At 42.0% G+C, this 25,437-nt stretch overlaps 3 protein-coding genes across 5 annotated transcripts; all 3 read right to left on the bottom strand.

Moving 5' to 3' along the window:
- Positions 1-2,853: 2,853 nt before the first annotated feature.
- On the bottom strand, positions 2,854-7,675 carry mlec (malectin). Its single transcript, XM_079160794.1, has 6 exons — positions 7,479-7,675; positions 6,830-7,052; positions 6,165-6,343; positions 5,697-5,873; positions 3,786-3,843; positions 2,854-3,153 (listed from the first exon to the last, which is right to left on the bottom strand). The coding sequence occupies exons 2-6, from the start codon at positions 7,029-7,031 to the stop codon at positions 2,909-2,911; spliced, it is 861 nt and encodes a 286-aa protein (XP_079016920.1). The 5' UTR covers positions 7,032-7,052; positions 7,479-7,675; the 3' UTR covers positions 2,854-2,908.
- A 1,650-nt stretch (positions 7,676-9,325) lies between these two features.
- Positions 9,326-16,859, bottom strand: cabp1a (calcium binding protein 1a; the record flags this gene model as incomplete). Of its 2 annotated transcripts, XM_079161969.1 has the most annotated exons (8): positions 9,326-10,199; positions 10,276-10,348; positions 10,453-10,527; positions 10,643-10,752; positions 10,852-10,995; positions 11,213-11,243; positions 12,667-12,852; positions 13,760-13,894. In XM_079161969.1, 8 exons carry the CDS (start codon positions 13,892-13,894, stop codon positions 10,174-10,176), a joined length of 780 nt encoding a protein of 259 aa, XP_079018095.1. In that variant the 3' UTR covers positions 9,326-10,173. The 2 variants fall into 2 exon arrangements, with proteins under 2 accessions (XP_079018095.1, XP_079018094.1); XM_079161968.1 differs by lacking the exons at positions 12,667-12,852; positions 13,760-13,894 and adding an exon at positions 16,119-16,859.
- A 2,161-nt stretch (positions 16,860-19,020) lies between these two features.
- On the bottom strand, positions 19,021-24,684 carry asphd2 (aspartate beta-hydroxylase domain containing 2). Of its 2 annotated transcripts, none has more exons than XM_079162020.1 (4): positions 24,453-24,684; positions 22,131-23,352; positions 21,525-21,638; positions 19,021-21,297 (listed from the first exon to the last, which is right to left on the bottom strand). In XM_079162020.1, exons 2-4 carry the CDS (start codon positions 22,993-22,995, stop codon positions 21,167-21,169), a joined length of 1,110 nt encoding a protein of 369 aa, XP_079018146.1. In that variant the 5' UTR covers positions 22,996-23,352; positions 24,453-24,684; the 3' UTR covers positions 19,021-21,166. The 2 variants fall into 2 exon arrangements, with proteins under 2 accessions (XP_079018146.1, XP_079018147.1); XM_079162021.1 differs by having other exon boundaries at positions 24,457-24,684.
- Between the last annotated feature and the right edge of the window lie 753 nt (positions 24,685-25,437).

The following is a 25,437-nucleotide window of genomic DNA, read 5'->3' as shown; positions in this document are numbered from 1 at the left end:
CAACCAAGACTTGTTTCTGTGGAATGAAAATCTAGTCCAGAAAAGTGTGTTTTGACAAGAAGAAGAAAAGAAAAGGCTAATTTGACAACAAAAGAGCAACCTCAAGGCGAATGATAGTAAAGCACAATGTATTCAATAATTCAAGGCAACAAAGACAAACACACAAATGACATGATCTTAAAATACATGAGGCAGTGCAAAATGTCACACCAATAAAATATCAAGTTTTAAAAACTCAAAACAAAATAGATCCTGAGAAAAAAAATTCAAACATACAAATCCAAGCGCATTATAAAATATCTCCAGATCAGCCCCGCTCTGATTTAAATTATATATAATAGATTGGAAGATCCCATATTTTCAGACATAATCTCATTTATTTGACTAACCGACAGTCAGTTTATCAGACTGCACCTTAAAAAAAAAAAAAAAAAGTTAAACTCTGTACCGGCAACCGTTCCTCCCGCAGAAGAAAGGCCACAAAGTTGTCATCAGATAATCAAAGAAACCCGAACACCTCAGCTACAGCACAACAGAGAGGAGAACAAAACGGTTGTCACACGATAAAAGTGTGATTCAGTACCTTATATACACACACGCAACTGTGTAGACTGGCAGAGGAACAGAACACGGTGACTTTGGTGCTGAATTAAATGAAAATGTTGCATCTTTTCAGAAGAAAAACAAAAGTGCTTGTATGTCTTAAATATGAGTCGAGTTTACATCTTCAAAATAAAAATCAAGGAGAAAGAAATTCAAAACAACAATATTTTCTGGCTTTAACTTCTTGCTCACCATCAATCTAAATGGGAAGGAGACTCGAGGAGTGAGGAAGGATCCACAACAGCTGAATTATCAACCGTTTTCAAAGCCCTGCATATGGCAACAGCACTACTGGCAAAGGGTTGTTGGGGGACATTAGCATTAATGAAACAGGTAAAGTTACTAAATCATCCATGGAGTAGAGCTACGCACTTAAGGGATGTAACTAGATACACAAAGAGGAGGGTTCACAACTCAACTTCATTAAAACTGAGGAACAAAGCTGCTTTTCAGAGCGCATGGAAAGCAAAAAGGGATCTCATCGTCCAAAAGATGCGACTAAAAACACAGAAGAAGAGTCTGATAATGTGGCCATGTAGGAAAAAATGCTTACATTTTAGATTGAAATAAAAATTAAAAAAAAATCAATCAATTCAAAAGGACCAGAACAAGTAGCGTAATTGCACTGAAAAGTTCACACTTAATTAACAAAATGGTACAGTCCACATTAAAACGTTTTAAGACAACAGATTTGAAAAGGCCGAGTGAAGATTTTGGAAAATGCAATAATTGTTGGTTTATAACGTCAAGTAAACATTTGATTTTCTACTTACACCGATGTTGTGCTTTCGCATCTCTGACTGCGGCTGGATGAACTTGTGGTACCGCACAGAGCGACTTTAGGGATGTTTGAAACGAGTGCATCGACTGGCACAGATTCTTTAGGGCTCATTACAACAACATGGAGCTGCAGCGACCCGTTCTCTCCGAGGACTGAAGTTCGTGGCCCATCAGAGTCAACACAGCATACCGCGGGAAATCAAAAACACAAACTTATGAAGAAAATAAATGACAAAGCGCCCAACGCTCTATTCCTCTAAATCAGATTAATTTGGATAAGAGAGGGGTACTGTATGTCCACATATCGCCAAATTCAACCACTTGCCACAGAGGCCTCAAGACGTGTGTCAAATTAAAAACAGGCCACCAAGTTTTCTTTTTCTAACTAAATAAAAAAAAAAAGACATTCTTTGGTGAAACAAAGAGGCAGGCATGCATACTTAATAAATGAATAGAGAAGGCAAAGCTCACAGAAGATACAGTAAAGATCCTGACTCACTTTAGCTTCAGCACTTCACAGCATAAACTTACGACTCTGGTGTCTCTGTTTCACATTCTCACTTTGTAATGTTTGAACTTTAAAATGGATCATTTCTTTAAAAAAAAAAGTAAAAGTACAAAAGAGTTTGTGATCACTGTTGAAGACGCGTTTAATGGCCTTGAATCAGCGTTTGATGGAACAATGCCAAATAAGTCTATCAGGCGCTACCACACATCATCAACAGATTTGGGAAAAACAACTTATATAAAAAGGGAAGCCGACTTAGACAGCAGACAGCAAATAATCCCGTCAGCTACAGAGCTGGTTCGACGACAAGTTCTTTTTTCTTTCAACAACGTATGGCAAGAAGATGATGGCACGTCAACAAAGGACTAACTACATCTGAGTGGAAAGACTCAAAAATGCAAGTTGAGAAAAATGGGAGCCTCTCAAATGGCAACTGTATATCCACTAACTACTTAACCAATTTCTAAGCAGCACCATTTCCAATTTTAGGGACCACGTCTGACCAGATGCGGAGCAGGAGTGTTAAACAGTGTGCGTCCTTGCCACACCCAGTAGAAAACAATGCTTTTAGTTTATAAAACGGGCCCAGAACAATCACTCCCGAGCACCCCAGAGTTGCTGAAATGTGGTTTCAAACCGTGAAGACTGGCATCTGTAAATCCTGCACTGTCTGAGTGGAAATCACTAACATAGTTCAAAACTGTCAGCAGAGGTGGATGCGAAACACATTCACAAAGAAGCGCACAGCATACACTTCCTACATCTCCTGTTCTTTGCTAAACAGCAGCATTTGCTTCGTCGCAAAGTGGCTTTCCGAAAAGTTATTGTCTCTTTTTTTCCCCTCCGTTGTCAAGATTTTCTCCACGCTCCCTCCTGTGTGTATGCCTTTACCTGTGCTGCTGTTGCCCCCCCCCGCCCCCCCCCCCCACCACTTCCCCCCTCCCCACCCCCCTTCTCCCTCTCCATAGTCTCACTCCGTCTCGTCTGCTCGACGTCCCCTCGATCGCTAGTTGTAGCTCACAGCCGACAGAGGCAGAACAGTGTAGGGATGAACACCCCGAACGCCACAAGGATGGGAAACATGAGGCTGCTGTTGTCTGCTGCGTATGGGTTTGGTGTTCGGGGCCCTGACTGGACCCTGTTCTTGGAACCTGCTGGGACCTTTTTCTTCCCACCTTCCTCGCCGGGCTCACTATCCTCCTCTTCTTCCTCCTCTTCCTCGTGCTTCTCCAAGCCAGGGTGAGGCTGAAGTTTCGGCACATCTGTCCAGCAAAAAAGTGCAATGGGAGTTTGTCCAAATCATATGCAATGAAATTGGTTCACAGATGGATTTAGCAAAGCACTTTGTTAAAACACTGCTACAACCAAGTCTACAAGTAGTGCCGGGGCTCTCAGCTGTTTTTCTCCATCCTCCTGTAAACGCCCTAAAGCTCAACCTAAGCCGCCCCGAAATGAATGTGGACATGAATGAATGAATGTCATCGTACGCATTTACCATTCATTACAAAAAAAAACAGTCTAACGTTCTCTAACTGGTAGCATCAACATTAATACCAATCTTACCTCAGTGATTTGGGTTGAATTTCCTTTTGTCGTTGTTGTAAGGTCAGAGGCCGCTGATATATGCTGTGTATGTATATTTATATTTTGTCAAAAGAGATTTAATAAGAACTGTGTGCTACACAAAACGTGCAGTCATTTCTGTCGCTGTTCATTGTAACGTAGCAGTAGTAGGTTTTCTTTCTTCAATCCTTGCCCCAAAATAAAGTTTCAAGCTTCCAAATCCTTTTTTTTTAGGCTGTCCTTAAGCTTAAGCTCTAGCTGTGACTACTTTACTAAAATAAGTACATGTGGTTGAGCAACATAATGGTATGTTTGCAGTCTCTGGACTCACCTTCTAATGTCCCCTTCATTACATAGAGAGCGCAGACCTTGGGGTTGTCATAATAACCCTGAAAAACAAGAGTGTCAAATGTAAGAAAGGTGATTTAATAACATACAGGAGTGATGTTAAATCTTGTTTTTAGCAATAGTCCATACTCTTTTTTTATTTTCTTACAAGAAACATAATGATGGTTCTAGCACCCTTATCTAAATAAGGTGATACATTTACATTTTCCTATAAAACTATCACAGTGGAAGGAAACAATCATCATCAGACTGGAACAAGTGGACAGTCCAAAACAAAAACATCTGTGCTCGTGAGATTTCGTCAGTTCATTGGAAGAACACTTTTACATTTGTTTGCAGGAGGAGCAGACAGTGTGTCCCACTTGTATCCTTTTAAAGAAAGAAACTGCAGAGAGGGCAAGTGATCTACCAACAGTAAGAAGAAGGTCACTAGAGGTCGATAAAGGTAGATAAAAAGCTTTTTTGAAATATGCCACTCTCCAAATGTAGCCTACAGCCAGATGTTCTGAAACCCCACAGGAAAAATCTTAAATGTTCCCAGATCTTAAAAGGGAATACACATTATTTACACATATTCTGCAAACACACTTACCCACACATTTTAATATTAGGCATTTGTGCCAAGTTTTGCAGGAGGAGAAATTAAACTTTTGCAGATACACAAGTCTCCTCTCCTCACTGCTCTCTGACTAATGTAGGCCAATAGGAACAGAAGTGCAGTGTCACATGGTGCTGTATTGACTGCATGGAGTACACAAAGGGAAATGTAACATAGATCAGGTTTTGGGAAGTGTCTAAAAAGTAGAGCGTTGATGTTGGATAATATGAGGGGAGGGAGACACATCACCAACACAATTGCTTCTGCGAGCCCACAGCAGGAGTAGCTGGATGAATTACCAGAGAGTAAAATGTGACAAGTAAAAGAGTGACATCATTACTAACCTCAATACAGTGGCAGAAATAGTTAAGAGGCCCTTTTGTATTTGCTTAGGGTGATAGATTAATGGGCCTCATAGCTTATTTAGAGCCGGGCTACAGACTCGTGGACATTGCAATGTCCTCTCCTAAATTACAACAGCAATCGTATTTATGAGAAATGGGGAAAAGGGTGAGCGACCGCTTACTTGAAGAAGGGGTGAATAAATAGTGGAAAATATGAAAGCAGATTCACAGACAGTATTAGACTGGTGTGAACTAAAAGAGTAAAGTTAATTGCTACACTACACGACGAGTAAACCAAAACGATAAAAGGACAACCAGATGTGCGACCGTTGCCAGTCATTTGCATGGCCCACACACACGCCAACTGGCTGTATAAAGCCTTTCAGACATGGAGTTCATTAGGCAAATGTGCCGTCGATTTCACACGTCGATCTCGTGTTTGAAGAAGAGTCAATTTGCTTATGATGGTAATTTCTATCAAAATTTTGGGAAATACTCTTCCATTAGGTAGCTTCATATTTAACAGACAAGACAGTGGTGTCCACCTTTTCATCTAATTTTCAGCAAGAAAGAGAATAATTGTATTTCTCAAACTATTGCTTTAAATCTTGTCACTAGATAATTCTTACTGTTGCTGAAGTAGTTATTTTAATGACGGCACTACCTATTATTTAAGTCATTTCAATATAAAGCAACATTACTTCTCCCAACGCCTGTCCATCGCACACAGCTGCCCGTTGTCATCGTAAGAAGATAAACTATTTCATATAGAAAATAAGTGATTAAACAATAGAGCTGCTCGGACAGCACTTCTATACACGTGGGGTTGAATTAAGACTTACATAAAAATATTGTAATTATCAAAACTCTTGAAAACACTTGAATAGCTTTTTCTTTGAAAGAAACAATCCGTAAGGTGATAGTCGTAACGTGACATGGATTAACAACTCACCTTTACAAACTCCACAGTGAGCTTGCCGTTGAAAGTGGACACCTCTCCTTGCACGCTCAGCTTGCCACGTCTAATAGAAAAGGGCACTATCTCATCATGAGCGGTACTGTGACCAACTCGCTCAAAGATATCTAGGTCCTTCACCACCACATGGCCGCTTAGACGGACGTCAAACACCTAGAAAAACAAATTCCAAATCAAGCAATGATTAACAGCTAATCCACACACACACACACGCACACAGCTTAACATTCATGTTGCCCACAGTAGAGTACACTGATGGGCATTCAAACAGCTCCCAGAGTACTGTCGGAACACAATTGTGCAGTGAAATCTATATTTAAAAACAGGGAAAAACGACATGCCTTGCTCAATGCAATACATTGTCCATTCAAACTGTGCAGACAAATATAACAACTTTATTAAATACACATTCACACCGGAATGTCTCCTATTTATTAATCATACCTTTTGCTGTGACTGGGCGAAGTAAACTTCTGCATACTTCATAACTAGTATATAGTCTCCTTCCTCGCGTATCGGGACATCATATCCAAAAGTGTCCTCATTGTAGCGCTCAGTCTGATACAGAATCTGGTCCTCTTGACTGGAGCGCAGTATTGGCAGACGAACGCCATAATCAGATGCTACAGAAGGAGAATAGCGTCAGCTTCAGTCAGTGCACAGAAAATATTAAAAGCTACATTACTGGAGAAATGATCATGTTTTAAGTGAAGCAAAGCAACACATTGCACAAGCCCTGACCCTTTCCTGCACTCAATGAAATACAGTGGCCTTCTGTCTCAAATGGCAAGTTACCAGAATGTGTTCACCACTTGCAATTACAGTATCTGTGTCTAGTAACTGGAGCCAAGAATGACCCTACAGCCAATTTGATCATATCATCACCTGCTTCCTCTACATACTGAAAGAGGCGGAGCTGTAGCTCTACATGCTGACTCCTCATTTGCTTGTGGTTACTGGCGGAAGCCGGACCAAGCAGATACATGTACATGACTCTTGAGACTGATTTTTACCGTCACAATGTCCCACTCTGCAACACCTTACAGGTGAAGCCCTGCAAGACACGCAGATACACATCAGCAGTAAAACTGCCGTTAACATCGACTCACCTTTGCCAAGTTTTCCTTCCAACGGGTCCTTTTTGAAGTGAATACCGTGCACGTCTACATGCGATTCACCCCCGCAGTTGACAGCCCAGATGACCCGTTCTGCTAGGCTGAGGCCCCCGCCGTCCGCCCAACACTGCTCTCCCAGCAGCGACAGCACCGCTGCAACCAGCCCGGCGACGAGCTGCGCCGTGACCCGCTGCATTGCCACACACAGGCAATGGTCCTAGACACAAGACACAAGACAGCGTCGGTATCTGCTTGCTTGCAGCATATAACTACTCAGTTGCTGTACGGAAGTAACACCTTCACATGTTAACATTTTACCACATAAGGTTAGCTAGCACAAGGAGCTAGCCAGCTTGTCTTGAGGACATGCAACATGATATCTAAGTTAGCCAGCATGCTAACATTAACTGTGCTGATACCCGGCAGTAGCACGAGCACACAGGAAGTAACAGTGGAATTTAAACAAGTGTCACAGTTTAACCATAACACAACTTACAGCTTCTGTGTTAATTAACTTAGGCAAACTAGAGATACATATATAAATTAGCAGCGAGTAACGTCGGTTAGGCTAGCTAGCAAATCTACCTGTCTAACCAGAAATACTTGGTCTACGAGAGCTAACGTCCATACAAATTACTCTTACCTTCCCCTTCCACAAATGTCCCTGAACCTGTCTTTTCACCAACGTGTAAAATGATCAATGCTAATACAGTCTCACTAAGTGCCTAGATAAGATAACTTGACGGTGAGGAGATATTCCCAGTTGCTGGTGGCAACAGCCTGCTAACGTTACACCGACTTTCATTCAATGTGAGCATCAGAACTAACGTTAGCTCTGCTGCTAGCTACAGCGGCTGCCAGTGTGCAGGAGGCGGGGCTACCTAACGTTAGACTTCCCATATGGCCAATGAGTGACACATACTCTGTCCAATCACATGCTCCTGTTCAGGTTTCCTGAACTATTTAACACCATTTCATATCATAGCACAACCACATAGAACAGAAGATAGAATTGTAAGAAATGTAAGATATCTTATATTTCCTGTAACATATTCAAAGGGACTCAAAATCATATATCTTTTGAAATATAAGAATATTACACGTGCTCTTTAAGAAATATCCACGCCCCCTCTTTCCGGTATGGTATGGTCCGAGTCTTGTCCAATCACAAGAGTCCAACGCAGCGCGCACACGGTGCACTCGTCAGTTGCCCGGATAGGAATGAATGAATATTGCTATGGCAACAGCAATACCTATATGGATGACAGGTGTTTCATTAGATGTGTCTTTAACTTGACACAGCGTAGGTAAACATACCTTGGAATACCATATATCCTTAACAGGAAGCATACACAACCCTGTATAGTTAAATGGTTTGTTACAGCTGGTGCTATAGATTGTATCAATATGTGCAATACATTTACAGCAAACTCCTTTAAAGTCCAATTTTTTTCCACAAAGTACTTTGCACGAGCATAAGGGCAAACATCTGTTGATGCTGTTTCCACCAATGTTTCTTCAGAGGCAGCATGTTATCGAGCAGTTTTATCGTGGGTGTTGCTGTGCCTGCAAAACTCTCCTCAATTCTCTCTACATGAAGCACTAATTATTGCACTGATCATTTTAGTGTTATATCGTTTTAACTGCGTTACTTTACCATGGTTTTCATGTGTTGCCAAATAGTTTTAGCAGGAGAAAGCAGTGAAATTAAATCACTGCAGTTGCCACTAAGAAAAATAATGTAAACAATGTCTGTCACTGCCTCCCAAATACAGCAAGGTCTCTCTTTATCATAGCCTACCTTTTATGCATGCCGTGATGTTTCTTTAGTGATATGTGTAACTAATAAATATCTTTCTAGTGTAAATAATTAAAGCAAAATGAGTCAAAGGCCACGCAGGGACACAGCAGTTATTTGGAGTTATTTGTGATGACTTGCACAATGATGGTTCTGCAGTTAAAGCTTATCCAGCCAGAGGTGTATGAATAATAGATATCATAAGGTGGTTTGAACTCAAGACATGCAGTGACAGCACACAATGCTATACTAATATACTGAGAAAGACACTTTTAATATAGGCCTTATATAGAAATAGTACAGATTAAGAAGTACAGCATGATATTTTAGGTCCATACCAAAACAAGCTGTAACATCTTTTTGAGTAAGGATCATTTCATGTCTAAATAACAAACTGAAAACCGTTTTCTACTATTTTGCGCCTGTGTTTTCTTTAGCAACATCACCACAGAAAAAGGGGCTCAAATGTAAACGCCTTTTATTTTTATACAGTTAACTTGTCGAAATATTTTATTTACTTTGTTAGACAAAAATGCAAATCTGCATACTGAATTTTAATACATTTTTCTCTTTGGCATGCATGACAATTGCTTGGACAACACAGATGTGTGGAACGTTACCACAACTACAATCATATTGACACTGACATACAGTACAGGTACAACATAATCACATCCACTGTAAGTACAGTTAAAATATGTCATTCCTACTGTACGGTCTCAGACAGGGCAGTACAGATTTTTTAAAAACAGACATTACTTGTTCCAAAAGCTACATTAAACATTTAAACATGTGAGCACTGAAAAACATAGGATGCTGCAAACCAGAGCTGCAATTAACACTTCCCTTGATCTTTAGCGAATACCATATATGAAATGTATTTCAGAGTTTAATATCAAAGATCTGCCTCTTCGTTGCATGTAGTTGTTGGACAGTGATGCTTTTATAGGACTCGAATGGCACAGTGAAAAACCACAGATGGTCACACAGTTACAATGCAGGTGTTATATTGCCACATGGGTTCCTGGTTGGAGCACCAATGTCACACTAATGACATTCCACTTGCAATTTCTAATACAACACATACTGTGTGAAAACATACCGAAATGTTAAACAGTGCACTGATCTTTTACATCCTTTCTACAGGCATTCCCTCTAACATCCTGACTTTGTTGTACATCGAAGGCAACATTTTGTAAGACTTATTTTTTTTACCACGTAGAAGATGAGACAAGACACCAGCAATCTATCTCCACAGGAAGTTATTTAGTGAGAATTAAAGTGCAAAAACACAAGTTGGACAATCGTCAGCTAGGCTACAGCGAATTCTGCCTCAGTTAAACTGGAGACTTTTCAGGAAGAACACTTGAACACTGATTGAAGGTGTGAGGTGACCCCTTGCTCCACAACATTCAAGGAGTTTTAATTCCAGTGTCATTCAGAATCGGATGGCTCAGAGATCTTTGCATGTCCTCTGTTGCTCTTGGTCAAGTATGGAGAAGGACACAGCTTCACATTCAGGACCGATCGTTTCATGATCTTAGCGAGACATCATTCGTACAAACTCTGTGAAGAGAGAGGAAGAGAATGACAAAGAACTCTACGGCAAACCGTCAATGAGTAGGTAATAAAGAGGACTTACCTTCAAAGTCAACAAGCCCGTCACCATTCAGGTCAACCTCCCTCAGAATATCTTCTACTTCCTTTAGACCCACCTGGAAAAAAAGGAAAAAAGGTTGGCAGCAGTTAGTGGAGCACCGCACACAGAGGGTATTCATTCATGAGACTCTCTGTTTTCCCTCTCTGATCCAACTCTTACCTGTTGGCCCAATAACTTCCTCATTGCATCTCGGAGCTCAGATGTGCTTATGGCACCATCTCCGTTAGTGTCAAACTGAGAAAAAGCAGAGAAGCAACATTATAAATGGAAAAGTAAATAGTAAAAATGTTCAAAACACGACCACAGATTCAGAAAGCAGTTATCTAAATTCAAATCCACACACTCTTACCTCTCTAAATGCATCTTTTAACTCTTTTATTCCGATCATGTCTGCAGTTTCGGCGAGGAGTTTGGGGCCCATCAACTCTACAAAATCCTCAAAATCAACATGACCTCCCACTTAAGAAAAAGAGATTTTGGCACAGGATGTCAAACCACAATACACATAGAGAATACAACTATATGCATTACATTTAAATACAGAAGTTAAGTTCTTACAGTTCATGTTTATCTGTTGACTCAGTTCAATCAGCTCCATTTCAGTGGGCATGTATCCCATAGTTCTCATACAGTTTCCAAGGTCTTTACAGCTGATGAAACCATCCTTGTCCTTGTCAAACTCTTTGAAAGCATCCCGCAACTCTGTAGAGCAACAACAGGTTAGCATTTGCTGTTACTTTCCACATAAGTATACAAACTATGGCAGCATGTGATGAAATATGTCCTTCTTTTCAATACATTTGTTCTGTAAAGCATTTTGACAAACCTGTGTTGTTTAATCATTTAAAGAATAGCCTACATTTTTGTTTTACTGCTTAACGTGGGTAAAGAGAGCGGGAACATTAAAAGAGAAACTTACCATCCATTTCCTCTGGACGCAGCTCTCTGTCCTATTAAGAAATGACAATTAATCATCGGTCAGAGCAAAACCAAAAGCAGCCGTTATGATCACACATCATAACAAACTGCTCGTCTGTGTATGAGCTACATCCAAACATACCGCCGACAACGCTGTGACTCGAGTGATGCCCAGACCTAAATCAACGATCTTCTCCATAACAAGCCTCAGCCTTCTCGTGGACCTCAACAAGTTAAGGACGCTTAACGGTAAAAGGTGCTACCAGTACACTGAAACTATCTCACATCTTGATGACAAAACCTCCAAGTATAAATAGGCTGAGCCCTATGAAACATGACTGGAAACCATAACCCAGTTCACACAAGAATGTGACTGTTTTTATTTTTTCCAGCACTTGCTTACAATGAACGCAACCTTTAAAGGGCAGAGAGAGAGGAAGACATATCCCAGAGCCCTCAGGGGTTAACAGCAGGAGCAGTGAAAAGTCTAAACACAACACTGGGCGTTGACGTCAGGCCTAAAGAACTGTCTGACCGGAACCACTGACATAGAAAACACAGAAGGCACATGAGCCCAAGGATACTTAACCAGCCGATCCAACATGTGCCCACCATCAGTGCTTCAATCTGTCAATCCATCACTGTCAGTTCATCAACCATCATCTCTTACACTGACATGTCCCAGACCTCATCAGTTTACTCATGTAACCTCCATTACTGTGCTGTTGTTATTGACACTTGAAAGTACACAATATTAAGGCTGCTCAGTCTTTTCATGCAGTTCATCTGCCATCACTGCATCACATTGATTGATCAGTAATATTGTAGACAAGGAGGACTGTGCAGATGGGGTTGTAACTGAGTTACATTGAACAGGAAGTTGTTCTATATTCGCTGTGTTGCTGAGAATTAAATAAGATCATCAATACCATTCTCATGTCTGTGCAGTAAACCTTAACCTACGACCACCAGACGGTTAGATTATCTGAGCACAACGGGGGGAAACAGATAGCATAACTCTGTCTGAAGGTAACAAAATTAGTCTAAAACTCCAAAAGTTAACATGCCATATCTTGTTTCTTACACGTCAGATATGACCACCTCAAAGTATTAACTGCACCTATACAGGAAATAGTCCAACTTGTGACACCCCGTAAAACTAGATTAGCTTTTAGCCTGTTTCCAGCCTCAGTGCTAAGCTAAGCTATCTGGTAGCTGAGCTTTCAGGCTTTTCCAATTTTCCAAACCTGTGTGTTTCCTTCTGACAGCTGGCAAGATAGCAACCGATATAGAAATAGTAGAATATTATAATAGAAAGTAATTGAAAGGGTCTCTCAACAACCGAGTGGTGATAGGTGGCAGCTTGTTTGGTAATGATAGAAATCCTATCCAGGGTTAGAAATAATGCTGATAAATACAGAGAGAGGAAAAAGATGTTTGTCCAGACTTACGTACAGTCTGCCTGCACGTGGCCATGCCTTTACTCAGGAAGACACAGGTTTGCAACCGTATGTTGCTCACAAGAACGCAGTTTTGTGCCACGGAAACAATGGACTCCTGATAAGGCTCAAGATACCCTGCCTGGCCCATCTCCTCACAGGACATCACCCCTCTGAATCTCCTCTCAGCATCCTGGAGCATCTTTCCAGAGGGGTTCAGAGACAGTGTTAGAGATCTGTAGCCGCTTCGGATCAGAAGGGATTAAAGAAACAAGTTGAAAGAGGATGTGTGACAGTCAATGTAGACTCTATATATTCTTGAATTGGGGCAATGGATTAAATGCTACGACAGAAATGTACTTCTCTGTAAAAGTAGTATGTGTGTGCGTGCTTGTGTGTGTGTATGAGAGAGAAACAATGATGAAATATGAAAAATGTCAGAAAGGTGAAATGCATCAATAAAACACCATGTTGCCAACTTTCCACTCATCATTCATAACAGTTTACTTTCCACGTTGGAGGGACTCGCACCTCACACCGATACACTGTCACAGGAACAATAAACATTCTCAGAAGCAGAAAAAAGATGGCACAAGCTACATATGTTGTGATCACAAAATACATTAAGACACATTTTCTTCTGCGCGACACATTATTTTCTTTTACAAAAAAAAAAAACGTTTCCTTTTGCACACCAAAGGTCTGCCAAAGTCAGAAGCTATTAATTGAACATGTTTATCAAAATGCACTCGAGAGCCAACTACAAGCAGTGCGGTTTCAGAGTAGTTTCAATTCATAAAGTCATTTCCACTACCAACACTAAACAGTGTGGATATTAAAACTCCACACTGTAGAATAATCATGAAATAAGCCTGTTTTTGTAAAGCTGTTCCTCAAAAACAATGTACAGATATCATGAAAAACATTGTTGCAAAAACAATGTGCAATATGATAACTGACAGACAGAAGGAAGAAATGCAACAGCACACAACCACGGACAGTTTCTGAGAATGCTGTACTGTTCAGTTTACCAGTTTCACCTTCAAACTCCACCAAATAAATTGAGAAAGACCGGGTGTAATAGTGCATCACACTGAAAACAATCCTACCGTTCTCAGAGGCCAATCTAAGCAGTTTCCCATACCAAAGGAGAAAAGAGGCACTAAAAAGGACCATGAGGACCTTTTCTCCGCTATATTTGCAGTCTGGATTTTGAGACGAGTGCAAACAAGAGCAAGACCCATGAAGACAGGGGTGCTAACCTAGTGCTGGTTGAAAAAACGGTGGACTGCTCTGTACTGCACGCTCTGGAGTAAGTGAATGTAGGAATAGTATGAGCAGCATGTGACACAGTAAGACACAGTAAGACAGAGCGAGAGAGAGAGAGAGAGAGAGAGAGAGTGAGGGCGAGCAACTAAATGAGAGAGGGAAGTAGACCTAGGAGGGAAGCAAAATTATGCCTATTAAAGGACTAGAAGGTGATCCACTGTCTGTGAGATATTTCACCCGACTGTCACACCGACTAAAGTGTTATAGTTATTCTGTGAACAACGTAAACAATTCAACGTCACTGGCACCAGAACAAGAGAAATGGGATAAGGGGTGTCAGCTTTCCTGCAGAAAATGATTGCAAGCAGGTGATCTTTGCTTCAGGGTCACACACATATTGTGAGGTGTTTGCTCTTTCTAGGCTGTAAAATTCAGCACCAGGCAGGTTTACAACAACACTCTGTAAGTACCTATTTCCAGTCTCCTCACCTGCGCTCTCACTCTCAACTGTTGGACAAATTTGTCAGTTTGCAGCCTTGAGACTACATTTGAATTTGTACATTGCATTTTATATTTCTGCATGTGCCGTTGCTTTTTCTTGCCTTACACCCCCACAAATCATCCTCTGCCCTCTGCAGTCAAAGACAAAGTCACTCTGACCTACAGCAGCCACATGGCACCAAAGAGAGACGCACAAAGACTGTGATTGTGAAAAATGCAATTACTGTATATATATCTACAGAAAATCAGACCACAGACAGCGAGGTCATCTTTTCCTCTGCACGGAACGTTAGTGAGGATATGGTTCTCTTCATGGAAGCTTTCAACCAATTTTTCATCCCTGATCACCATCTGTTCACATCTATTTCTGTTCTGTCGAAACACTAAACTCAAAAAATTCTCTTTACTTTAAATGCATCGTTCAGACAATATGCCAAAGATAGCGCGTGCACCTCTCAAACCATGCGGTACATTTCTGCCAGTCATTGAACTCCTCTCCATCTAACAGTCTTGCCAAAGATCTTTTTGAGGTCACACTAATGTTTTCACAGAGCTGCTCGCAAGGTTATTCGTAGAATAGGCTTTCATACCATAAGGTTTTTCTCCTGAAGCCACAATGGATGATGTCTGTGTTCCCATACTGACTATATTTTACAGCTGAGAGATTCCTCATTATGAAGCACCTGCTGATTCATGATAGATTAAAATCCAAACACCCTAAAAGGCAATAATTAAACTCTGACTTTTGAGGAAGGGACAAGGAAATACCCCCAATAAGCAACATATTTTTCAGGAGTTTAAGCAGCGAGGTGGAGCTTTTTGAGGATTTGCAATGTAAAACTAAAACCGTTAACAGACTCTAGCACGGTGAGCAGAAATTATGCAAAATCACACCACTGATAAGAATCCAAGCATATTGAGCTGAGCTCTTTCCTTTTGTGTGAATAGACTTAAGGCTTAAAATAGAGCCTCCGTCACTGACAGTAACTTCAAAGTGCTTTGCTTCAAATACATCCTCACGGCAGTGCTCCTGATTGAATGATGCAAGAACAATAGGATATATCTTTGACCAAATACACATTAGCACATCAGATATTTCCTCCGCTCCATACTAGTATCATCTGCCCCAGCACATACACTTAAATAACAAAGGCCTGCCTGATTGAGAGGGTCTGTAGGAGGTGGTGCTGTATTTACAAATTACATAAGAAATGGATGTGTGGAAGAAGCTTTCCCAGTCCAATCTGTGATGACGGTGTTTGCACAGTGCATCACAGAGCACATTAGCGTATATTGATTGTAAACAGGACTTCAGTATAGCCAGAAGCCACACTTAAACACTTCATATATCTGTGCACTTTTGTAGAAAGCACAAAGCTCTATTTTCTGCATGGCAAACCGAAGGGAAATTTATATTTAGATGAAGCGGGCAGTACAAGAGACATTAATGTGGTCAATCAAATTATCCATTCCAAGCCTTTTTATTAGAACAGGCGTAACCAATATGCTTTAGATAAATTAGGATTTGGGTTTGGGGTGTCACTGTCACAGCTTGTCAGGGCCGAGGATTTCCAGGAGCATCTCACTTTACACATTAAACCTCTCAAAATGAGTTTATCTCACTGAACAATTGTGGAGGTGATTTAATTAAAAAGCAACTGACTAATCCATTAATTTCCCTGTTTGTCAGGGACTTACCTGTCCAAACAGTGAATTGAGGATAGAGCGTATATTGACATCAGATGCAGAAGAAGCAGCACTGGACCTCCGGGAGCGGCGAGAGGACCTGCTGGACACCGGGACCAGGGAGCAGGAGGACGGAGAGGGACTGTTGACCTGACCGCCGCTATTAGCCAAATTGCCCCCTTTATGGTCCCTCGGCTCACAGAGAGGAGCCCTTTCGTCGTTGCTGTCCGACAGGGAGGGCACCCTGAGGACCGGACGGGTGTGCGTGCGGCAGCGACCGGGATGCTCAGGTTCAGGTGGTTCTGCTGCCGGCGGACGGTCCTCCCGGTTATGCTTCCTGCGGTGGTGGTGCCGGTGTGTGGGCTTGGATGACCTGCAGCGCTCCTTCACTCCTCGGTCCGCCTCACCGTTTGGCTCCGGCGGGTCAGGAACTTGGCTGTGGGGGGCATGTGACTTACACTTGCCCCGAGTGGCTGCATCGTTACTGCTGTCCTGGCTGCCGACGAGGGACGGATGGCACAGGGGTCTCCGGGCACTGACATCGCACTCGGCCGACCAGAAGGACTCATCGGCTTTGCTGTTGCTCTGGAGTGCGGCGGGACGGTGGTGGTGCTGGTGCTGATGCTGCTGCTGATGCTGCTGACTTCTCCGGCTTTCTGCTGTGCGTTCAGGGAGGTGTGTCGGTCTCCTCACCGCAGAGGATGATTTCAGTAAGGAGGTCGTGGATTCAGATTTTGGAAATGAGGCGCTCATTGCTGCGGATCTGGTCTAGTCTGTCTCGGTGGGTTGATCATCGACATACACCGTTTTGTCTCCATTGTCGAACCATATTAGCATAGCAAAGCCTGTTAAGTCAGGCTACATTTCACCACCTGATTGTTGTGCGGCAGCGCGGCCGGAGCGCGCGCAGACAGCTGAACGGAGGGGCAAAAACGGCGCTGCAGAGCGCGTCACCTTTTCATTGATGTGAATGCTGGTCTCTGGCAGCGTGGCAATGACGTGGGTGCATGGACGGTAGTAAAATATCCAGTGGTCGGCAAACTTTTCCATGACAAAGACAGAAGAAATAGATAAACATCACCCCACCCACATAGATGAAAATGTGCCGCACAGGGAACAGATTTGAGATAGCGTGATTGTGCAAAAAAATAGCCTCATAGTTGATCAGGTTATAGTCCCGGCAACAATAACATCCTTTGTGAGGCCATTTATGATTTTGTGGAAGGAGCAGCAATTTTTGTGTGTGATATGGTCAGTGGTGTTGTGTTGAATATCATTGTTTTTACCAGCGTCGTGTTTGTCTTTCCAGTGGATAAAATACCACTGACACACAATACTGTATCAATCCAGAGCTATATTAAACTGCCATGAGTCCTTGGGACGAAAACGAGCAACAAACTAACCAGTTATAAACGGAAATAACTCATGCAACAGAATTTCTGTATGTGAGTTAGATTGTGAACATTTGAGTAAATACAAATCTTAAATACAAAGATGTAAGCATAATATCTGCAGAAATATGAATATTGTTGAATTTAGATTTTGACACAGGGCTTCTAGAGAACAGGGCCTCAAGATAGGTTACCAATATCAGTGAATTCTGTATCAAGATAGGTTACCAATATCAGTGAATTCTGTACAAAGATAGTGTACCAATATCAGGCTATTCTGTACCAATATCAGGCAATTCTGTAATTGATCAAACAAAATAATTGCCGCTCTTGATTATTTTCACAAGTTACCTTTATGTAAATTGAAGATTATATGTGTTATAATTTGTTGCATGGCTGTGTATGTCATGGCATTTCACAGGTGATCATGCTGTTGTGTCGGCTGTGTTGTCTGCATTTGAATGAATGACTTATTAAACAATTGTTCACTTTGTCAGAAACCAGCTACAGCTACACTTGGAGATCCCTGGACTCCACCACAGCTAATCATCCCACTAGTTTATAAGAGACAGTATATTTCTACACCCACCTGCACATCTTATTATTCAAACGTGTGCACACTGGTTCAAGGATCATCCTTGTGCATATACTGTATGAACTTCAAATTGTTCTCCCTTCCAGCAATGCTACAGTATCTTGTTCTCAAGCACACACTGAGCTTTACTCACACTTCTGGTGCAAAAAGCATGCTGAGTAGTATTGTAACTACTTGTAATGGTCTACTTTAATAATTCAAGCACTGTGACACTGAAACAAAACAATTATGTGCCCATAAAACATGCAGCTTATACAAGCAGGGCTTTCTTAATGAATTCTGTGTTATTACTGGCATCAACTTCACATTAACATGGGCCTCCAGCCTACAAAGCTTCAGGCCTACAGATTTAGCAACACCCGTGTATCTTTAGAGAAACTCAAATGTGATCAGAAGAGGCTACGTTTTTTCCAGTGAAGGATGTTTTCCCTCAACTGTTTAGCAGATGTATTACCAAATATAAACCCATGAACACAGAATGTATTGAAGACACTATTGCTTTTATTAAACATATTACTATTGATTCTAGTGCTTCTGGCTGCCAGTGCTGGTTTGACAAGAAAAAACTTGCATGCCTATACGCCTCCCTGTGCTACTATTATAAAACTGCATCTGACTGAAAAGAGGCAACTCAATCTATTCTGCCCCCTTGCTGTGTATTAGTGCGAGTGTATTACCAATACCAGAGTAACACCTCGGCAGAAGACTTTATTCTTCTCTACCAATGAACTACTCAGCTCCTGCAGCATGGTTTAATCAGTATTTGAGATTTAGTGTAACAGCACTATTTTCATTAATGAAATGGATGATTAAGGGAATGAACAACATGCGTACAGTGTGAAGACTACCTCTTGTTTAACATCTGTGACATCTGTGTAAAAGTGAAACCTCTGACAACAGCTGGTTAAATAAGATACTCAACCATTTATTAAATGTACAGAAATACTGTTCAAAATCCACACAAGAATGCATTAAAGGACAAATCCTTAATCCTAATGTAAACAAAATGGTTGCCCCGTCATATACTGTATATGTGAAGCAATGCTTTGGGAATGACAGTTTTCACTCGTAAGCGGGTTAACAGCACTTTTGATTTTAAACCTAATTATGGACAGCTCAATGTGAGTGTCGGTGTTGGCCGATGTTGTAAACAGCTAAATCATTTTGTAAACATTATAATTGAATAGATGGGTATCTTTAGCTGCGATGGAGCTGTAAAGCTGCTGAAGTTACATGTTCACTACCTTTTGTGCACATATATCCATGAAGTGCTGTTGAAGAATTAAGGATTGTGGCTTTAATAATGGTAACCAAATGGCGCTGCAAAATTACAGATTGATTCAAAATAAATATATCACATAACAACAGAGATAGTACATCATTTTCAAGCAATTTACAGAATCTACAAATTGAATATATCAAAAATTATTTCATGGAAGGGAGAATGAAATGTGATCGCTTTAGCTGTAAATCATGACAACACAATAGTTATAGAATTGAAGACAATCATCGTAAATCATCTCAGACCTTTCCGTTTTTTTTTTTTTTTACCTCAACCCTATTTACAGAAATACAAACCGTATATCAAATACAACCAAATTACAAGGGTTTAGTAAATTTACCAAAAACGCTTCACCTCCAGTGTTACAGCACAGGCCGACTCACACAAATTGACCTAAACTGTGCTTATCTAACCATGCCTTTGAAAGCAGGATTGGTTTTTCAAGGGGGAGCACAATTAACTACCACACCGGCAGGAGTCGTGACAGAGACATTAGCTGCGTCTGTAAACATTCATGTCATGATCAACATTGGACCTCCGTTACCACATATCTATCAAAACACATACAGATATGATAGGGGACATGAGCAATGCCTTAATTGATTAATCAATACTGTCTTTAGTTATTATTATCACACCAACATAGCACTTTATGAAATTCATTTAGTTTACATATCTTTTATTTTTATGTTTTTACCATTAATCAGTATTTGTAAAGCCACTATGCAACTACGCATTGTTATCTCGTTCAATGCGTTTGAAAACCTTTTGAACAAAATTATCCAGCACAGACGCAAATATCCCTTAGCTTTACCTTGGCTGTGATTTGGTGTAAATAAGCACTATAATCACTGAAAATATGTCACCATTCTGCAAGCAAGAGATTTTCCACTCATGCGTGAGGCAAAAGTGTGTCCCACATTTGAAAGTGGGTGTTTTTGAAATGAAAAATGTGCATAGCCACTGACAATCATGTTTTGGTTTGACTCAAACATCTTAAGTGTGACTGAATATGTTGAGTAATATAAAAAGTGGAATGATCGTTTTTTTTTTTAGCCCTTGGGGGAAATGTATGCAGGTGTTACAGTAAGTTTAAAAGCATTGGCATTGGATGTTAAGTGTAAAGTAATACCACCGATACTTTCTCTAAACTAAATGCTTAATAAGTGGACAACAAACACTTACTCAATGACTCCAGTTCATGTATAGCGAAGTTGGCCTATGGAACTAGATATTCCATGAAGCATAACAGCAAGAGAATGACACATTATTTTTGGCTCGCAAAGATCCATTCATCATATCTGTTCAGTACTTTGCCTTCTACTGTTGAACTGTTTCAAGCAGCAACCAAAAAAAAACTGAGCTGTAAAAAGAAACTTTTTGCTCCAAAATTAGCCCAAAGTTGGAAAATGTGAAACAAAATATATATTTGATGGGAACTGCTTGTTGGGCAATTTTTTTTACTGTTCAGTCACATCATTCTGCATATGCAAATACATTGAAGATTCATATATTCAAAATAAAATAATGACCGATAAGCTAAAATGTCCCTGCCATCATGTTAACATACATTAATAAAATGGCTGCATTTTAAGATTTCACTTTTGATAAAAGAGGCCCAATGTTTGGTCATCTGCTAAGAAGAGTTATGAAAGAAACTGTATGAGGCAGAGAATATGTACACAGTGAGTGGGAGCTGGTCTGGAGGCAGAAAAAGAGTTCCTCCCCAATCCTACGAACACTTCCCTAAACGGCATATGTCTCTTGGTCAGACACGGTTTCTCACTCACACCTATTTCCCTTCCTTGTCCTCTAAGCGGCCTGGAGTAAAAATGTAGTCCAAGGCTTGTCTCTCAGCAGCGGCCACGTTGGGGTGCCAGAGGTCCACCATGAAGACCACCCTAGGGCCGTCATCTGCACCGCCTGCACACACACACACACACACACACACACAGACACAGACACAAAGCAACAGAAAAACCATGACCTCATTTTGTCACGATCTTGAGGTAAAACCCCATCAGAGTATTAAAACGGCTCTCGATTAACTTGATATTGGATTATACTATTTTTAGGTCAAATCTCCTTAAAGGAATAAATAAAAAAGGGTAAGAAGTGCAATAAAAGATTCCGTTTTAATCCCGTCTTACCCTCGTGGAAGGCCCTGTGGAGGAAGGAGTCATCAAAAAGCAGACAGCTGCCCTCAGACCAGCACTGTGGCTCTCCACCAACTACAAGCTCACAGGAAGGGGGCACTCTAAGACCTGCCAGAGAAAAAACAAAAAGTCCATTCATCTGTCATTATGGGACAGCAAAGCATTGGGTATTGATAAACTATCGCCCAAGTGACATATCCCAGACAAAAATGACCTCGTCTTAGAGAGTCCCGTATGATTACAGTATGCTGTTTTAAAGCATCTTACGAAAGACTCTGTCTACCACAACAAATACCACTATTTATAGCCATCTCAGAGGGGGGAGTTGGAAATAAAATCAATGCTCAGGTGCAGTCGAAACAATGAAAATAATCACACAAGCCACTAAATTTCAGCCATGTGCCACCATGACCCAATAGGATCCAGATTTTCGGTCTAAACACTACAGCAGCTGATTCACTAGGTTGCTCCTCCTCTCTGCTTAAATGTGCTATTTAAACAAATATATAATTTGCTGTTGTGGTAAGTTGAATGCACAATAAGGCTCAGACATCACATGGTCGAATCGGTTTCCGCTCACTAAACAGTTCACTCTCTTACCCAGGTGGCAGCGCAGCCTGACATTTGTTGGACCGTAATGCTCAGTGATCAGAGCTCCAGGCGTCAGCACGGAGAAGCAGGCGTTCCCAAACACGTTGTTGGCGATGAAGGTGCGCAGCTGGCCTAGCACCCTCCAGGCCCGCGGACACCTCCTGACATTAAGAACCAGAGGGGTGCCTTGGTTGACCAGGTAGTAGGTCCACCACTGCCCCCGAGGAGTGTTGTTGGCTTTCCATCCCGGTGGCAGGGAGGAGCCGCTGCGGGCTGGAGGTTGGTGGTAGATGCTCTCAAACTCGGCAAGAAGGGCGGGGAAGCTCTGCTCCAGCAGCTCCACGTCGTGTCTCTGTACTTCTCTGGAGAAGAAAGGAGCCGAAGGTAGGTCTGGGAGGAAGAAGACCTCTGGCCGCTGGATGGTCGGTCGGCTGTTGAGGTATCGGCCTTGATCGCGGACTCCTTTGTGCACCCTGCCCATACCTGACCAGGTGTAGCGCTTGGCGTAATCCTGCAGGCTGTGATAGAGCCTCTGGTTCAGACTCTCGCCGGCGCTGGTACATCGGAAGCACTCTGACGACTGGCAGAAGGCGAAGCCGTTCTGCTCTTCGAGCATTGATCCATTTTTCCCTTTCCCCTTGCCACGGCAGTCTGAACTCATGAAGCCCCCCACCACGCCTCCAATTCGGCTGGGCCCAGCCAGATACCTCCCACGCAGAGGGCTGGAGCCATGCTCCCGGCCCACCCTGTAACAATACCACATGAACAGCAGCAGCACACACATGGCTATTGCAAAAGCACAGATCTCACACTCCCTGATAGACTGCATCCCTCCAGCCACAATCTCCCTCACATTCTCTAGTGACCACTCCATCTGGGCTTGTCTCTGGATTGCTGAATCTGATGGGAAGGGGGGGAGGGGGGGTGGGGGTGCTGCTGATGAAAGATTAGTTAACACGTCTGTTCTTGATCGGGATGTGCCTTAAACCACACACACAGGGCGTTAGTGAGTCTAGTGTCAAGCAGCTCTTTTCGCCCCCCGTATGGTAAACAGTCTGCTGATTTGATCTGACACACTCGCTCTTCAGTCCTGACATTTCACCAGTCTGCAACGGGGGAAGGTCTCTCCTTGCATGTTTCCTGGCTGTGCGGTATTCGTGCTGCTCCCTCCCTCTCTTTCTTTCTTTCAGACAAATGCAGACAGACACCGCACCTTAGGGTTATCTGTTCCCTGAAAAAAAAAGAAAACAAGACAGAAGGAGAGAACGAGGGGTGAGGAGAGAGGAGGATACTGAAACTGACATCAATTGCGATTGACATGAAGGATCAAAACTATTTACTGTCAACGTGTTGGCATGCAGAATGAGCTCAACTGAAGCAGGCATCATAACAATGTGCTTTGGGTCTGCGAAACATATCTTCCTCCTCAGAGTTTGAGCAAATTCCCATCCTGTATGCACCACAAAGCACACCTGCTGAAACTCACCCACACACTGTGGACTTCAAAATGACTGCACCCCAAAGACACACGCACACAATTTGGAATTCACACTCTCCTATACTGCACTGTATAAAAACAATGAGTCATGGGCACATTGCTGCATTTAAGACAGATCTCTAGCTTTTATATTTTTAACGCACCACGCTTAAAAGGAGCGCGCACTAAACAGTGAATTATATAAACTCAAACAGTGTTGAAACCCACCCACATGTATAATTGGCATTCATGGGTTGCTCAGCATGAGCTGCATTAATGGTTCCTCTCGGGGGGAGGGAGAGAGGGAGGGAGGGGGCGAGCTGTAGTCTGTGTAATTGTATGCATGCTGTTTAAGTAAAAAAAAGAAAAGAAGGAAGACTGGATTATATTAGTATGATTATATAATAGATAATGGATCATCAGCCAAAACGCGAGGAGTGCAATGCGTCAACTGTGATCAGATCTCCGCGATGCTTCTCACCAAAAATGGTCGGGTAATCCCGCTCCAATAGATCCTCCCCTACATCCTGTCTGACAGCAACAAGACGCCCCCACATCCCCCACACACACACCCTGCTTTAAGGACCATCAAACCCAACCACGAAGCCATCCAAAACACACACACACACACACACCCTGCCTTATTCCTCCACTGTTTCCATGTAATTCTATCACCAGAGCTGCAGCCACCAGGGCCACAATGCCATACAAACTGATGATCAACGTACTGATGAGCTGCAGCGCTCAATAAGCCAGGGAAAACAAGCAGACGGTAGTAACCGAGCTCGTGTTTCCTTCACTAGAGCTACGTGGATGTTTGGTGCGTTGTTTCGTGCACAGGTTTGCATCCATACCTACTCAACATTCATGACTGTGGCCAGTGGAGAGGAGAGGCGCACAGGTGTTTCTCCCGGGCGAAGCTGCGCACCACTGCAGTGCACAAAGTAGACGGATATCACTCGCCAACATTATAGGAAATAGCTCCAAAATGCACAAAAGAAGTCCTAACTGGAACCGACACCCATCGCACGCCAGAGAAAAAATAAGAAAGCTGTCCCACGACGGGTTGACTCCCTGTCTGTCGGTCTGTGATGGACAGCAGCACCAGATAGGCTTCAGACAATATTGTTGTAAATACCGAGGCTCCACCAGGGAAGCCGCCGAGCATAAAACAATGAGGAATACGCAACAATGTTTCCGGTTAACCCTTTCAAAATAAATGTCTCAGTGCGGAGCCTTCTGAGTTTTGGAGCCAAATTATAGAAACGTGGCATGAACGGACTGGTAGCCGGACCACACAGTAATGAACCTGATGTCAAACTCACCCGATTACAGCTGTCTGCAGAAAAGGGTCGTATTTTAAGTACAACGTCAACAGTTAGCAGCAAAAAAACAAAACAATTTTAGGTTTAAACTATTGCCTGCACTGCAATGATTCTACTGAGAATATATCAAACAATACATTACAACACCAGCGCTGAAATGCTTGCGTATTCATTGATTAATCAATTAATTGATCGACAGAAAATGTATCAATTACATTTTGATGATTCATTGTTCGGTGATATTCCAAGCAAAATGCAAAAAATCTACCTGTCAGCCTCAAAAACGTTGGTAGACAATGACAATAATCATTAGTGAAGCACTACTCAAAGCCTAGTGATTCTGATTTCTAAATTTACCGTGGGCCACTACTTTATTTCGAAGGCAGAATTGCTTTCTATCCGGTGTTGTTCTGTTAATCTTTGGCTGACTTGACTCAATTGAGAGCCTCCCTCTTCCGTATGCCTCATGGTTGCCCATCGACTACTATTTGATAAAACGACAGACAGCATTTCC

The sequence above is a fragment of the Pholis gunnellus genome (assembly GCF_910591455.1).
Source record: "Pholis gunnellus genome assembly, chromosome: 6".
NCBI classification, from domain to species: Eukaryota; Metazoa; Chordata; class Actinopteri; order Perciformes; family Pholidae; genus Pholis; species Pholis gunnellus.
Note: the sequence above shows the minus strand (reverse complement) of the source record. Positions and strands in the feature narration are given on the sequence as shown.

What these genes read in the sequence shown, in the direction of transcription:
- asphd2 (XM_079162020.1), bottom strand. Translation starts at nt 22,995, where the DNA reads ATGGAGTGGTCACTAGAGAATGTGAGGGAGATTGTGGCTGGAGGGATG. An exon ending in CAGGCTGCGCTGCCACCTGG is followed by an intron (nt 21,639 to 22,130) that starts GTAAGAGAGTGA and finishes TTTCTCTGGCAG; the next exon opens with GTCTTAGAGTGCCCCCTTCC. An exon ending in CCACAGGGCCTTCCACGAGG is followed by an intron (nt 21,298 to 21,524) that starts GTAAGACGGGAT and finishes GTGTGTGTGCAG; the next exon opens with GCGGTGCAGATGACGGCCCT.
- mlec (XM_079160794.1), bottom strand. Translation starts at nt 7,031, where the DNA reads ATGCAGCGGGTCACGGCGCAGCTCGTCGCCGGGCTGGTTGCAGCGGTG. An exon ending in GGAAGGAAAACTTGGCAAAG is followed by an intron (nt 6,344 to 6,829) that starts GTGAGTCGATGT and finishes CTCCTTCTGTAG; the next exon opens with CATCTGATTATGGCGTTCGT. An exon ending in TCGCCCAGTCACAGCAAAAG is followed by an intron (nt 5,874 to 6,164) that starts GTATGATTAATA and finishes TTGTTTTTCTAG; the next exon opens with GTGTTTGACGTCCGTCTAAG.